The sequence below is a fragment of the Chelonoidis abingdonii genome, chromosome 16, assembly GCF_003597395.2.
Source record: "Chelonoidis abingdonii isolate Lonesome George chromosome 16, CheloAbing_2.0, whole genome shotgun sequence".
Lineage (NCBI taxonomy): Eukaryota > Metazoa > Chordata > Testudines > Testudinidae > Chelonoidis > Chelonoidis abingdonii.
In genome coordinates this window covers 16,869,234-16,882,694 of record NC_133784.1, presented here as the reverse complement: position 1 = coordinate 16,882,694, position 13,461 = coordinate 16,869,234, and the positions used below count along the sequence as shown (strand labels likewise).

General features: G+C 47.9%; 1 protein-coding gene and 1 long non-coding RNA gene across 2 annotated transcripts in view; one reads left to right on the top strand and one right to left on the bottom strand.

The window, feature by feature from the left end:
• LOC116816493 (uncharacterized) overlaps nt 1–4,700 on the bottom strand; it is a 7,988-nt gene extending 3,288 nt beyond the window's left edge. Inside the window, exon 1 of the long non-coding RNA XR_004371728.2 lies at nt 4,577–4,700. This is a non-coding gene — a long non-coding RNA (uncharacterized LOC116816493). The remainder of the gene's footprint in view (nt 1–4,576) is intronic.
• A 165-nt stretch (nt 4,701–4,865) lies between these two features.
• Nucleotides 4,866–7,344, top strand: GPX1 (glutathione peroxidase 1). The gene is made up of 2 exons (XM_032765760.2): nt 4,866–5,102; nt 6,657–7,344. The coding sequence occupies exons 1-2, from the start codon at nt 4,884–4,886 to the stop codon at nt 7,005–7,007; spliced, it is 570 nt and encodes a 189-aa protein (XP_032621651.1). The 5' UTR covers nt 4,866–4,883; the 3' UTR covers nt 7,008–7,344.
• The last annotated feature ends 6,117 nt before the right edge of the window (nt 7,345–13,461 follow it).

The following is a 13,461-nucleotide window of genomic DNA, read 5'->3' as shown; positions in this document are numbered from 1 at the left end:
GATGGTTGGGAGATGTCCAGGTAATTCTCCATTGCTGGCATTAACATGGAGAGGAAGAAAACAAGTTTAAGAGAGAACAACGTGCAGAAGAATGATTAAAGGAGGCAAGGGGTAGTGTAGATTACCAGTCTATAGGTGATCCGTGTGGTCGAATTGTCTGTGCCTACCAGGCAAGAGTCATTTGAAGCCAAACGGCAAAACATTTAAGATGTCTGTGCACTAATCGGATCAACATCATAAAGACTGATATTCGCCGTGAGGAGCTAGGTAACAAAATGGAGGGAACAAGAGCTACTGGTTGCAGGAGGTGAAAACCTGATATTATAGGGATAACAGAAATGTCGTGGAATAGTAGTTCTGACTGGAGTAACAGGTATTGAAGGCTCAATGTTGTGTTTGGAAAGAGCAGAAATAAAAGGCAAGGTGTGGAGTAGCCTTGTATTCCAATGATGTGTAGACTGGTAAAGAAATAAGAGGATGGAATGTATAAGGACAATCTGTCTAGGCAAAAAATCACTTTGGGAAAGAAAGCTACTAGAGCCTCCCCTAGATAGTGGTTGGGGTGTGCTACAGACCGCCGGGATTCTGATTTGTTTGGAATTATGGATAGAGACCTCTTCAAGCGCTTGTTTTTTATCATGAAGTAAACACTAAATGGGAATGATCGTTGATCATGGAAGACTTGAATTCCAGTATAGACTGGCAGACATCATGCTGTGTATGTATGGGTCAGGTTTCCGGATGCGACAGACTTGAGGGGATCCCTTCACCCAAGTAAGGTAGGTTAAGTAAAACCAACAAGAGGGGAGCCATTTTAGATTTGTTTTGGTATGCGTGAGACCTCATGAGACAGAATGGTATAGGGGCATCACAACCTTGGTTCGGAGAGATCAGTGATAATTCAGTGTCAACGACTTGATGGTAAGGATAAACAAAAATAGATCTGGAGACTTCGGGACTAGGAAAGAATGATTGATTTCAAAAGGGACTGACAATCTTAAGATAAGGTGAGATGTAGGGTTAGGGAAGTTGGATTGGACTGAAGAATTGTGATCTAACAGATGGCGGAATCCTGGAATTACTTCAAGTCAGAGTTGCAAGAACTATCAGACCCTGCATCCGAAGAAAGGGGGAGAAAAAACATAGGCAGGGGACATGTAGACCAAAGCTGGTAATGAGCAAGCATCTCAGATGATTAAGAAAAAGCAGAACGCCTTGCAAGGAGTGGAAGATGGGTGGGATTAGCAAGAAGCTTCTCTTATTGAGGTCAGAACATGTAGGGATGAAGTGAGAGCTAAAAGTCATGTAGAGTTGGCACCTTGCAAGGGAGTTAAAACCAATAGTAAAGGTTCTTAGCCATATAATAAGAACAAACAAGAAGTGGACACTAAAACACTGAGGATGAATGGAGGTTAAGGAATATCTAGGCCATGGCCCATATCTAAACAAATACTATTGCCTTCAGTCTGAATGAAGCTTATAGGCGGCTTAGGGATACATGGTAGGATAGCAAACAGGAATGAGGATATCGTAGGTAGATATTACCACATCCGAGGTAAAGCCAAACGTCGAACGCTTCAATGGGAACATATACTCGGACTTGGGCCCAGAGTCAATAATCTTATTCTCTGCAGCTTGAGGTCTTCAAACTACAATTTGAGGACTTCAATAACTCAGACATAGGCTAAGGGTTTGCTACAGGAGTGGATTGGTGAGATTGTGTGGCCTGCGTTGTGCAGGAGGTCAGACTAGATGATCATAATGGTCCCTTCTGACCTTAAAGTCTATGATTCTATGTCAGGCCTGCACAACATACGGCCCGTGCCGTGGGGCAGCCCAGAGCCCTTTAAATCCCAGCCGCAGCCGGGATTCAAAAGGCTCTGAGCTGCCCGGAGTGGTGGGGAGCCCAGAGCTCTTTAAATCTCAGCCATGGATGGGATTCATAGGGCTCTGGGCTGCCCGCAGCCTCTGGGAGCCCAGAGCCCTTTGAATCCCAGCCGCAGCCGGGATTCAAAAGACTTTGAGCTCCTCGCAGCCGTGGGGAGCCCAGAGCTCTTTAAATCTCAGCCGCGGCTGGGATTCATAGGACTCTGGGCTGCCCGCAGCCGCGGGGAGCCCAGAGCTCTTTAAATCTCAGCTGTAGCCGGGATTTATAGGGCTCTGGGCTGCCCACAGCCTCTGGGAGCCCAGAGTCCTTTAAAACCCAGCCACGGCCAAAATTCAAAGGCTCCGAGCTGCCCGCAGTGACGGGGAGCCCAGAGCCCTTTTAATTCCAGGCAAAGCCGGGATTCAAAGGGCTTTGGGCTGCCCCAGAGATTCCCAGCTGTAGCTGAGATTTAAAGGGCTCAGGGCTCCCCCGCCACGGGCAGCCCAGAGCCCTTTGAATCCCGGCCACAGCTCCAGCGGATGGGCTGGGGCTGGGATTTAAAGGGCTCAAGCTCCCCTCAGTGGCAGGAGCTCTGGGCCCTTTAAATCCCTGCCCCAGCCCCGCAAAGCTCCGGGTTCCCGCAGGCGCCGGAGCCCTGGGCTCTTTAATTTGCCCCTGACTGCTCTCAGCCACCTCTTCAGCTGGAAGCCCCTGGTTGATTTAAAATCAAGTATCACCTCCCCACCCCCAACCTTCCTTTTTGGCCCACAGCTGTTTTGGTGGGGCAGCGCTGGGGAAGGAGGGTTTGTTTCTGCAGGGCCGGGTGGTGCTGGAGCGGGGTGTTTCTGCCGGGCCAGGAGGTCCTGAGGGAGGGGGGTGTTTTCGCAGGGCCGGGGGGGGTTTGGCCCTCAGCTGTTTTCTTTGGAGTAATGCGGTCCTCGCCGTTTTACGAGTTGTGCAGGCCTGGTCTATGTGCATATTTATTTATTTTTCCTAAAGTTAATTAACTATTTTAGGAAAAATTGTCAGAGCAGCCACTGGTGGCTGCACTCTGAGGCTACCAAAAAATTTCTTGTTAGAACCCCTAGTTCCTGGCACGTAGCTAGGACTCCTAGCCATGTCACTATAAGAAGTAGTCCTCTTTGCTTTCATAACTCTCTGCAGTTAGCCATCCAGTCGAGCCCTTTCCCATGTGATAAAGGTGCCTGGTCTCTGGGGCCACCAAACTCCCTGGATAAGGTGTTCTGGTTTCCATGGCCATGTCACCCAGCAGGCATGGGCAGCTTTCAAATGCCTATAACATGGTTTGCTGGTCAGAGTGCTCACACCACTTTTTGGCTGACTGAAAGTTGTGAACTGAAGATCACCTCCATTTCCTGTCTCTCTATTATGGGGATTGTGATATCCTAGCACCCCAATATTCACCACTGTCATGTAATTAGGATATGTTTTGTACAAAGTATGTCCTGTGAGGTATCATTCTAAAAGTCTTGATCTCCCAGACCAGGGCAGGCAAACTTTTTGGCCTGAGGGCCACACCGGGTTTCGTAAATTATATGGAGGGCCGATTAGGGGAGCGGGTCATGGCCCGACCCCCACTTCCTATCTGGCCCCCCCGGGGACTCCTGCCCCATCCACCCCCCTTCCCTGACAGTCTCCCCAGGACACCTGCCCCATCCACAGACCTTGTTGTCTTAAATTTACAACAACCGTTATTATTGGCTTTGGAAAGTATCTACTGAGATGGGAAGGATCTAAATAGTGAGGCTGGTGGACTACTTTTGCTACTAATTTCAGAGAAGACAATCACCATCCTCTCTTGTAAGTCTACTGTTGAAACTGCATGGGTCATTAAACAATGCCATCTAGGCATCTGCTATAACAGTAGTAGATCTCTGTCCAGTAATGTAAACTACCCTTGGATCAATCAGAGAAATATCAATTAAAAACATACCGAAAGAAGCAACGACTTCAGTTCAGAAGTTGAATAATTAGGTCACTTATACTGACTCCTTAAATGAAGAGGACAAGAAGTGTTTGTTAAGCCATCTGAAAAAGTAAAGTGCAAAGACTTGATTCTTACATCTCTACAACAGCAGCTTCTGGATTCTAAGAACCTCTACCTAGCCTTTACAGATGCCTGTCTTATAAAACACCATCAGTTGAGTGGAGTAAGGCACTACCTGCAATGGGGCTGCCATGTAATCAGGACCGAACAGAGAGTTTAAACACAGAGTGGAATATCATATGATGAACAAATGAAGATATTACTTCAACTTCTTCTTTATCATCACTAGTGGTTCGACCCAAACTTTGTGCTGTGTTTCCTGGGATGACAGAAGTAGGAACTCATCTTTTTCTCCTCCCAGTCACAACAGCTACAGTTGTGCTTTTTCCTCATTGAATACAATTTTGAACAGAAGTCCCCTTCTGCAGGACCATGAGCATATCATGATGGACTGGAGGTACCAGACACGAGATGCCACCAGAAATTAATGTACTGCATTCGAGACGTTAACAGAGTTGTGCAAAAGTACAACAGGGAACCAAAAAGGAGGTAGCTATAGTGCTTCATAGCAGGCTTGTGTAGCCAACTTTACTTTGTGTGACGATTTAAAAAAGTAAGTTAAATGTAATAAAATGGTCGTGAAACATTTTTCAGTGTTTACTATGGTGCCATACAGCACACCTTCGCCCTAATGGTCTCACCTCTTATCGGTCCTCAGTACCCCCGCCCCGAATTTTAATTCCTGAAGAAAACACGGGCACAGTGACGCCAGCAGCGGTCCAGCTGTAGCTCTACCCTCCCGGGCGCTGAGACGCCTGTCCGGCCCGGCCCCTGCTGCTGGGGCTGGGCCCGGGCCCGGGCCCCCTCCCCGGGACTCTCCAACCCGAGCACTGTGCGTACCCTTCGCTGGGGGCCTGCCCTGGCCAGGCCCCGCCCCGCTTGGGGGCCGGGGCCGCCCAGCGGCGCCCGCCTGGGCGCGGCCACCGAATCGCACACCCGGCGCGATCCATGGCGGCCGGCGCGCTTGCGGGGCTGCAGGCGCGGCCACTGGGCGCGGCGGAACCGCTGGCGCTGGGCTCGCTCCTGGGCCGCGTACTGCTGGTGAGCAACGTGGCGTCGCTCTGAGGCACCACGGCCCGGGACTTCGCCCAGCTCAGCGAGCTGCAGAGGCGCTACGGGTCCGGGCTGGCCGTGCTGGCCTTTCCCTGCAACCAGTTCGGCCACCAGGTACCGCCGGGGACAGGGCGGGCCGCTCTCTGCGCGGGGGCGGTGGGGCGGGAGGCAGCTGCTCGCACAGCCCAGCTCGGGAGGCCCTGCACCCGCTTCCTGTGCTGTAGCGATCCCGGCCGGCTGCTGCTGCCGCCGCGCCCGGCCACAGCCGCTGATCCCTCCCCCTCAGCGGCCGCGTGGGGCCTCGCAGGGCAACTGCGCAGCCATTTTGGGGCGCGGGGTCTGGGGCGGCTTTCAGGAGAAGAGGTTTAAATGTTTGAGACCTCCCTCCACAGGCCCTGCTGCCCCCCACGCCGGCGTGGTGTCCTGCAGGGCATGTGCCCCCGAAAGGGGTAAATCCCCATAACTTTTCAGAGCTGGTCCCTGCGTCTGGTCTCCAGTACATGGCTTCCTCCTATCCATTGGCCAGACTACATCCTAGCTGGCCTAGTGACTGCTATGCCGGGCAGTGTCAGTGGTGTACAGCTCCAGACCCGCCAGGGCTGTGCCCACCTAGTCAGTGTGATTGGAGCAGATGTAGGCGTGCCCGTGCTCGCCTTAATCTAGCCAGCAGGTAACAATAGTAGTGTAAATGTCGTGCAACAAGCCTGCTGGGGATCCTGTTCTCTGCCCATGTCTCTGTGCTGCTAGTGTTTCCCGTGCTTGCCCTGCATTCCCATCTTCATGCACTGTCACAGCAAGCCGAGGCTGAAAGTTAAGTGGATTGGCTAGGGTGCTAGCTGGCATGACGTTATCGCAGAATGTTCTTCTTGCTTCCTAGCAGTGCTGGTAACTGAGCAAAACGGCCTGGGGCAGAGGTTGGGGTGGGGTAATACAGGGTCTGAAGTAAACTTGCTAGTGTAACTACGGTTTAGGGCTACAGCAGACTCTCCTTAATTGGCGCTAGTTACCAGGCACTGTTGCAAAATAAACAACGTTGTGAATTAGCAAATAAGATACCAAGGGCAGTGCTGCATAGAATGTATCTAGGCAAAAAGTGTGCTTGTGAAAATAAACGTGCCAGATGGAAGAGGCTGACTTGCATATCTGTTCACCCATATTGCCGAGGGTGCTAGGCAATGTTCCCTTTCATTTTTTCCATCCATGTGTGGAATAAATTTTGCTCTGTGCACTGAGGTATGTGCAGCAGAGGAAACAAAAAAACCTGGATATATATTATATTTTTTAAGAAGTTACCATAGGGATAATTACTCCAGCCAGGGCAGGTTAGGCATTTTAGAACTCAGTACTCAAAGAATTAAATTTAAGTGTAAGAAAAATAAAAATTATGAAATGCATAAACCAGTCAAAACACTAAAATAACACTTTGAAAGAATAAAATGACAGAGGATATGTGTGCATTGCAGGAAGTACCAAGAAGTAACAACAATAATAATACAAGTATGTGTTGGGAGGTGAATGTGAAAGAGACAGACTGTGTGTGTGTGTCTGTCTGTCTGTCTGTGTCTCTTGTTTGCTTCCGGCAATGGAGATGGAAGCTCTGTCTTGAATACATTCCAGTTGTTGGTGTTTATCCTTGCAATAGATCACACTTCCTTTTTCTCTTAATAGGAGAATGCTACCAATGAGGAGATCCTACTTTCCTTAAAGCATGTCCGCCCTGGCAATGGTTATGAGCCCAACTTCACCGTATTTGAGAAGTGTGATGTGAATGGGGCAAATGCTCACCCACTCTTCACTTTCCTGAAAGAAGCACTCCCTTTCCCACATGATGATCCAATGTCGCTGATGACCAACCCACAGTATATCATCTGGTCTCCAGTGTGCAGGAATGACATCTCCTGGAACTTTGAAAAATTCCTCATTGGGCGTGATGGCGTGCCCTTCAAGCGCTACAGCAGGCACTTTGAAACTATCAAGATCCAAGATGATATTGAAAAGCTCCTTCAGCATGTCCCATAGAATGTTCTCCACCAAGCCAAAGTCCTGCTGAAACTTTTCTCTCTCCTCAGCTCTGCTTCATTTCTGCTTCCTGTTGACTCATTTTGCTAGCCTTCTTGTCCCTAGCCTGGACTCCCTGTTCTTTCTGTGACCTCTTTGCTCTGCAAGTAAAATGCTATTGTCCATGGAAGTTTTACTCATGAAGGTGCTTCTTCCAAATTCTTCAGGAGAAGCACTTGATGTATTCTGTAAAAGTTGCATGTGAATTTTTAGCAAATTACCGCAGGGGAAGCAGCCCTGAGTCTGGGTAGCTTATTGTGAGCCTTTGTATTACTAATACAATTCCTGAAGACCAGAAGTCTGTTTTTTTTCTGTGTAAGGTTAATGCCTGGTTAGCCATGGGGTGTTGGGTATTTGTGTCTCATGGCTTCTTTAGTTTTGAAGGGCCATGCAGAAGGGGCTGCCACATTGCACTGTCATTTTCAAGATTTGAATGGTCCCTTCCAGCCTTTGATCATCTTGTCTGACCTGCTTTATATCACTCGCCATTATATTCCACGCAGTTACCCCTGTATAGCGCCCAATAACTTGGGTTAGACTTGGAGGGGTGGGGAGGGGTTTCAGTCCCCAGGAAACTAAACTGTTGTATTCCACAGACAGAGAACAGGAGAGGCTGAGGTGCTACCAATGCCTAAGGGTCCTGCAATGGCAGAGAAAAGATATAGGGAGACATGCCCAACTTAGCAATACACACCCCATGCATCAGAGGAAGGCAGTTGCTCCACCACCCCTACAAGTCTCAGCCAATTGGACCTGGTAGAAAATTCCTTTCTGACTCCAATCAGATGATCAGTTTGCCCTTGAGCTTGTGAGCATCCTTTGTAAAATGATCTGCTGGCTCACTGGTGTACTGGACCCTGATTCAGAAGCTCTGCAAGCACAGTGCCTGATATCAAGTTGTTTGTGTTACAGTTCAGGGCAACTGCATCTGTATTTCCCTCTGTGGGTCAGCAAGGGCACCTGCTCCAGGCTCCTCCGGAAGGTTCCTCCTTGGGCAGTCTCTCTCTGCCTCCTGACCCAGGTCTTTCCAGACTGCACAGCTCCCTGCCTGGGCTGTGACCTCCCCAGCAACACCTGGCTGCCTAAATCAGCCTCCTGTACTTTTCTCCTCAGAGACAGTAACCAGTGTAAGTACCACAGTTAGACTACCCCATAGCTCTTTCTACACAAGGACATTTATTCCTAAGGTAACAAGCATTACAGAGAAAACATACTATTAAAAAAACCCCAAAAACTAAATGCCTACTAATCAACTTATCTCTGGCCAGTGAACAGTCCTTCAAACACCACCTAGAAGCTTTCCTGTGGTCCCTCATAAGTAAGTCAGTTACTCCTTTATAGAGCCGGTCTCTGAACTGTTCTCCTGTAACAGGTGAGCAGTAGACACGAGGTCCCATCCCCTCCCATACCACAAGTATGAAGCTTCAAAGGCTGAGCCCCTCATGGGAGTTTGCAGTCTGCCTAAGGATTCCACTTCACACATATTTTCCACAAAGATCAGTTGTGTCTGCTATGTTGTTCAGCATCGGCTTCTGAAGCTCACAGTACTTGCCAGAGATTGCATTAATTCTGTCTTCGTCCCAAAGAATTTCCAGTTAATCCCACAGTAATACAAACACTTTCATTTTGAATACAATGAACTCCTAAAATACTGAAAATTTCAATTCAATATGGTTTGTGCAGGATGTTGCAAGACAGGAGGCAGAGAACAATAATTGAGTGGGGAGGGCACTCTGCTTCTTAAATAGGGTCATATACAGCATCAAATAGATCAACATTATTATGTTTCATGCACAAGGGACTTGTTAGACCACAACTTGTGGGAGAAATGGCATGGAGGAAATAACAGATAAGTACCTTATCTGGTCTCTCTGACTTGGGGCTTGTGCACATGGGAATGTTATGCTAGTAGAAGATAAGGTGTGAATTTAAACTGATACGTGGGTGTAACTCCAGTATGGGCACTCATGCTGGTATAAGAATGAATTTTTTCGGGTTAGTTTATGTCACTTGGGAAGGGTTTTACTCTCTTATACCAGAATAAGTGTCTGTGGAGGGTATGTGAGAGTTAATCTGTTTAACTCTATTGGTAAAATTTTGGTGGGTAGACAAACACTGATATGTCAAGCCACATATGAGCTGCACACTACTCTCCTGCAATGGGTTGGGGAGAGGGGACAGTAACTTACTGAACAAGTTACCCCAGCAGCACTGTGTTTGGACAGTTAAAGGGAGTAGCTAAGTTAATGTTCATGGCTTTTTTTTTTTTTTGCAGGGGGGGGTTGGCTGTCACAAAATATTTTTCCCAAAGGAAACAAACTAATGCAGGATTGGGTAATCAAGGAACAACTGACGGCCCATTTCTCATGGAAAATAGCATCCTGTTCCCTATGAGGAGAAACACCTAATCCTTGCACAAAGCTGCCCACAATGAGCCTGTTGCAAAGCCCTTGCGGGAGGGGGGTGGGGTAGCCTCTCCATTGCATCTACCTGAGGTGTGCCAAACACACCAGTTCCTATTGGCTTGGAGAAGGGAGGAGGTGGTGTACTTAAAAAACTAACACTACTTCAACTGCTACATTTCTAAATAGTTCTGCTTTCTTCAGGGAGCTTCTCTGTGTCTCCTGTACTAATAAAAACTGGTTCTTTTCTCCTGCATGTGGCCCAACCCTTCTATGGCGCTGTGTAATAAGGTGGCAGCAGATGTGAGTGCCAATGTTCTCCTTTCACGTAGGTCTGAGTAATCGTACTTGGAGCTGAGTTTTGCAGAGTGTTTACCACATTATTACTCAAGCTTCACTCCACCCAGTGAAAAACAGGATGTCTGTTTAATTTCTGTAGGTGCAAGGGCTTCAGTGTATGGTTAAACAGTTGCCTAACTTTGGTAGGGTCTTCCTCTTTCACTTAAGTCTCCACCTCTTCCTATGACTAAGAGCTGTTGGAAGGAGATGTTAACTATATTTTTGGGCTGCAGGCAGCATAGAACATTTTAAAGTATAGCTTGAATAATGGGGTGTGTGTGTGAGAGAGAGAGAAATACTCATGTCCTGGCTTCTGCAGAAGTTTAGTGCTAATAACAATGAGGCTGAAGGCAATATAACAAGGATGTCAGTACAGATTTCCTAGTCTATTTTAAAGCCTTTCAATCAAGGGCATTTTTAAAGAGCAGGATGGTGGGAATCTGGACTGCCTGATACTAAACTCTGGATCAAGAAATACCAACTACCAGCACCGGGGGTGCAGTACAAGTTTCAGTTGTGCTCTTTTAGGAACATAATTGCTACAGTGGATCAGACCAGTGTCCATCTACTGCAGGATCCTCTTACATCAGCCAGATACTTCAGAGAAAAATCCAAGAATCCCTGTAGTGGATGTTTATAGAATAACAGGGCCATAAGGGAAATGTCTGAAACCCAAGCAGTCATCAACTTCACAGGAAAAAGCATTTTCATTTGCAAAATTAAACAGGGAGTGTATCTAATGTGATGGCACAAACCTGTCTCCAGATAGATGGCACCAGACACATTGGAACAAATAGCTTTCCGTAATGAGCACAATGGATGAGCAAAATCCTGCTAACTTTCACAGCTGCCAAAAAGGGTTATTGGGTTAAATATTGGGGAACCCATGGTGATTAATATGGCATCTGGATCTGTGACTTTTCTGTGCCATATAATGGAAGAGAGATTTTACTGCAGGGGTCTGTCTTGGTAGCGGAACTGAGGGCAAGAGCTAGGAGGCCCTTTCTAAGAGTTGCTCAAGTGTTTCCCTTAACTAGGTCCAGTCTTTACAAAATCAAGTGTGCCGGTGCTTTTACCTCAAGAGCCAGGCCTGTAAGGAGACACAGGCTAAAGCTTGAATCAGCACAGGTAATCAGCTGCTAACACAACCTGTAGTGTGGATGCAGGCTAGCCCCACTCAAGTCCCTTTAACCCTCCCAATGCATTCCCACAATTCCCCCTGTGTGCCCAGAGAGGGCAGGCACATTCTTCTGCCATTCACTGGGAAATAATTCACTGAGAAAAAATTGTGAGATGGCATCTGGCTAGAGACAACGGTGTAGGTGCCAAAGCAGTTCAGGTATTAGATCTCGTGCTAGAGCAAATCCCCAGATGCCTTAGTACGTGCATGTGTGGGGGCAGACCCAGTGTGGGCACAGGAGTTCAAGTGTTATCTCATAGTGTGGCCATGCTCATTGAGCTCAGCCCATTCAAGAGAAGGAATGAGTGTAGATAACTGGGTTAATGCTCTGCAGCCAGACCCTGAGAGTCACAGTTAAAAAACAGAAATCTCTGAGCTGGTTAGGAGAGAAAAAGTTGGTTCAATTCTGTTCCTGCAATTTAAGAGGAAACCCTAAATTAGATAAAATAAGGCTAGGGGGAGTGTACTGGCTTGCTTCTCATAGCACACCCCAGGTGTACCCTTCCACCACCATCACCCCCTTCCCAGCTCCCTGTGGGCCACCCTCCCATCCACCTCTGGTTCAGGGACTTCGTGCAACTTCCAGTCTTCCTTCATGGCAAGGTTGTTGTGTATTCTCCATTCCCTGCATTCTTCCCCCATGCTAGTGGCTCTGTGTCCCTTTTGTCCCACTTCTGATACCATTATCCTCCTGCTCAGGGCTAGATCTGCATGCCCCAGTCCTCAGTCTCCCATACTCCCACCAAGCAGGGTCTTTTGTGCTGCTGCCCCCCCATACCCGGGATCCCTATTCTCCCTTCCACCATTTGGCAGGGACACTGTTCCCTTCTGCTATTACCATTCTTATTTATTCTCTCACCTTTGTTATCCTCTGGTCCAGGATAGCAAATTATTATAGATGGGATACACCTGTGTGTCTCCACCCGACACAGAACTCGAAGGGGTTAAGATGCCCAGGTGGGCCAAATAACTCCACAGGCTGCACCTGGAAGAGGCAAGCCAGGCACCACTAATTCCTAATTATTTGATGAAGCCCAGCTGGGGAGGAGCTGTGCCAGCTTTATAAAGCCAGGAAGTTAGTAACTGAAGTGGCTACAAAGAAGTCGTTGCTAGTCTCTTCCTGTGTGGGTGGCTAGGACAGTGCAGGTCTTGGCTGCTAACCAGAGGTTCCTTGAGCTGGTACCTGGAGTAGAGGATAGGCCTTGGTGAAAAGGTTAAAAAGACTAATGGGCAGATGGAGGAACTAGAGGGAAAAACCTGATGGGGGTGTAGAATCATAGAATATCAGGGTTGGAAGGGACCTCAGGAGGTCATCTAGTCCAACCCCCTGCTCAAAGCAGGACCAATTCCTAACTAAATCCATCCCAGCCAGGGCTTTGTTGAGCCTTAAAAACCTCTAGGGAAGGAGATTCCACCACCTCCCTAGGTAACCCATTCCAGGGCTTCACTACCCTCCTAGTGAAATAGTTTTTCCTAATATCCAACCTAAACCTCCCCACTGAAGCTTGAGACCATTACTCCTTGTTCTGCCATCAGGTACTACTGAGAACAGTCTAGATCCAGCCTCTTTGGAACCCCCTTTCAGGTAGTTGAAAGCAGCTATCAAATTCCCCCTCATTCTCTTCTGCAGACTGAACAATCCCAGTTCCCTTAGCCTCTCCTCATAGGTTCATGTGCTCCAGCTCCCTAATAATTTTTTTGCCTCCACTGGACTCTTTCCAATTTTTCACATCCTCCTTGTAGTGTGAGGCCCAAAACTGGACACAGTACTTCCAGATGAGGCCTCACCAATGTTGAATAGAGGGGAATGATCAATCCTCGATCTGCTGCAGTGCCCCTACTTATACAGCCAAAATGCCATTACCTTCTTCGCAACAAGGGCACACTGTTGACTCATATCCAGCTTCTCGTCCACTGTAACCTGTAGGTCTTTTCTGCAGCACTTGCTTCACTAGGCTGTTTGGTCCTAGTCTGTAACAGTGAATGAAATCCTTCTGTCTAAGTGCAGGAATCTGCACTTGTCTTGTTGAACCTCATCAGATTTCTTTTGGCCTAATCCCTAATTTGTTTAGGTCCCTCTGTATTCTATCCTACCCTTCAGCGTATCTACCACTCCTCCAGGTTTAGTGTCATCTGCAACTTGCTGAGGTGCAGTCCACTACCATCCTTAGATCATTAATGAAGATATTGAACAAAACCGGCCCCAGGACCAACCCTTGGGGCACTCTGCTTGATACCGGCTGCCAACTAGACATGCAGCATTGATCACTACTCATTGAGCCCGATGAATCTAGCCAGCTTTCTATCCACCTTACAGTCCAATCATCCAGCCCATACTTCTTTTAACTTGCTGGCAAGAATACTGGGGAACTGTATCAAAAGTTTGCTAAAGTCAAGGAATAACACATCCATGCTTTCCCTCATCTACAGACCCAGTTATCTTCCTCATAGAAGGCAATTAGGTTAGTCAGGCTGACTTGCCCTTGGTGAATCC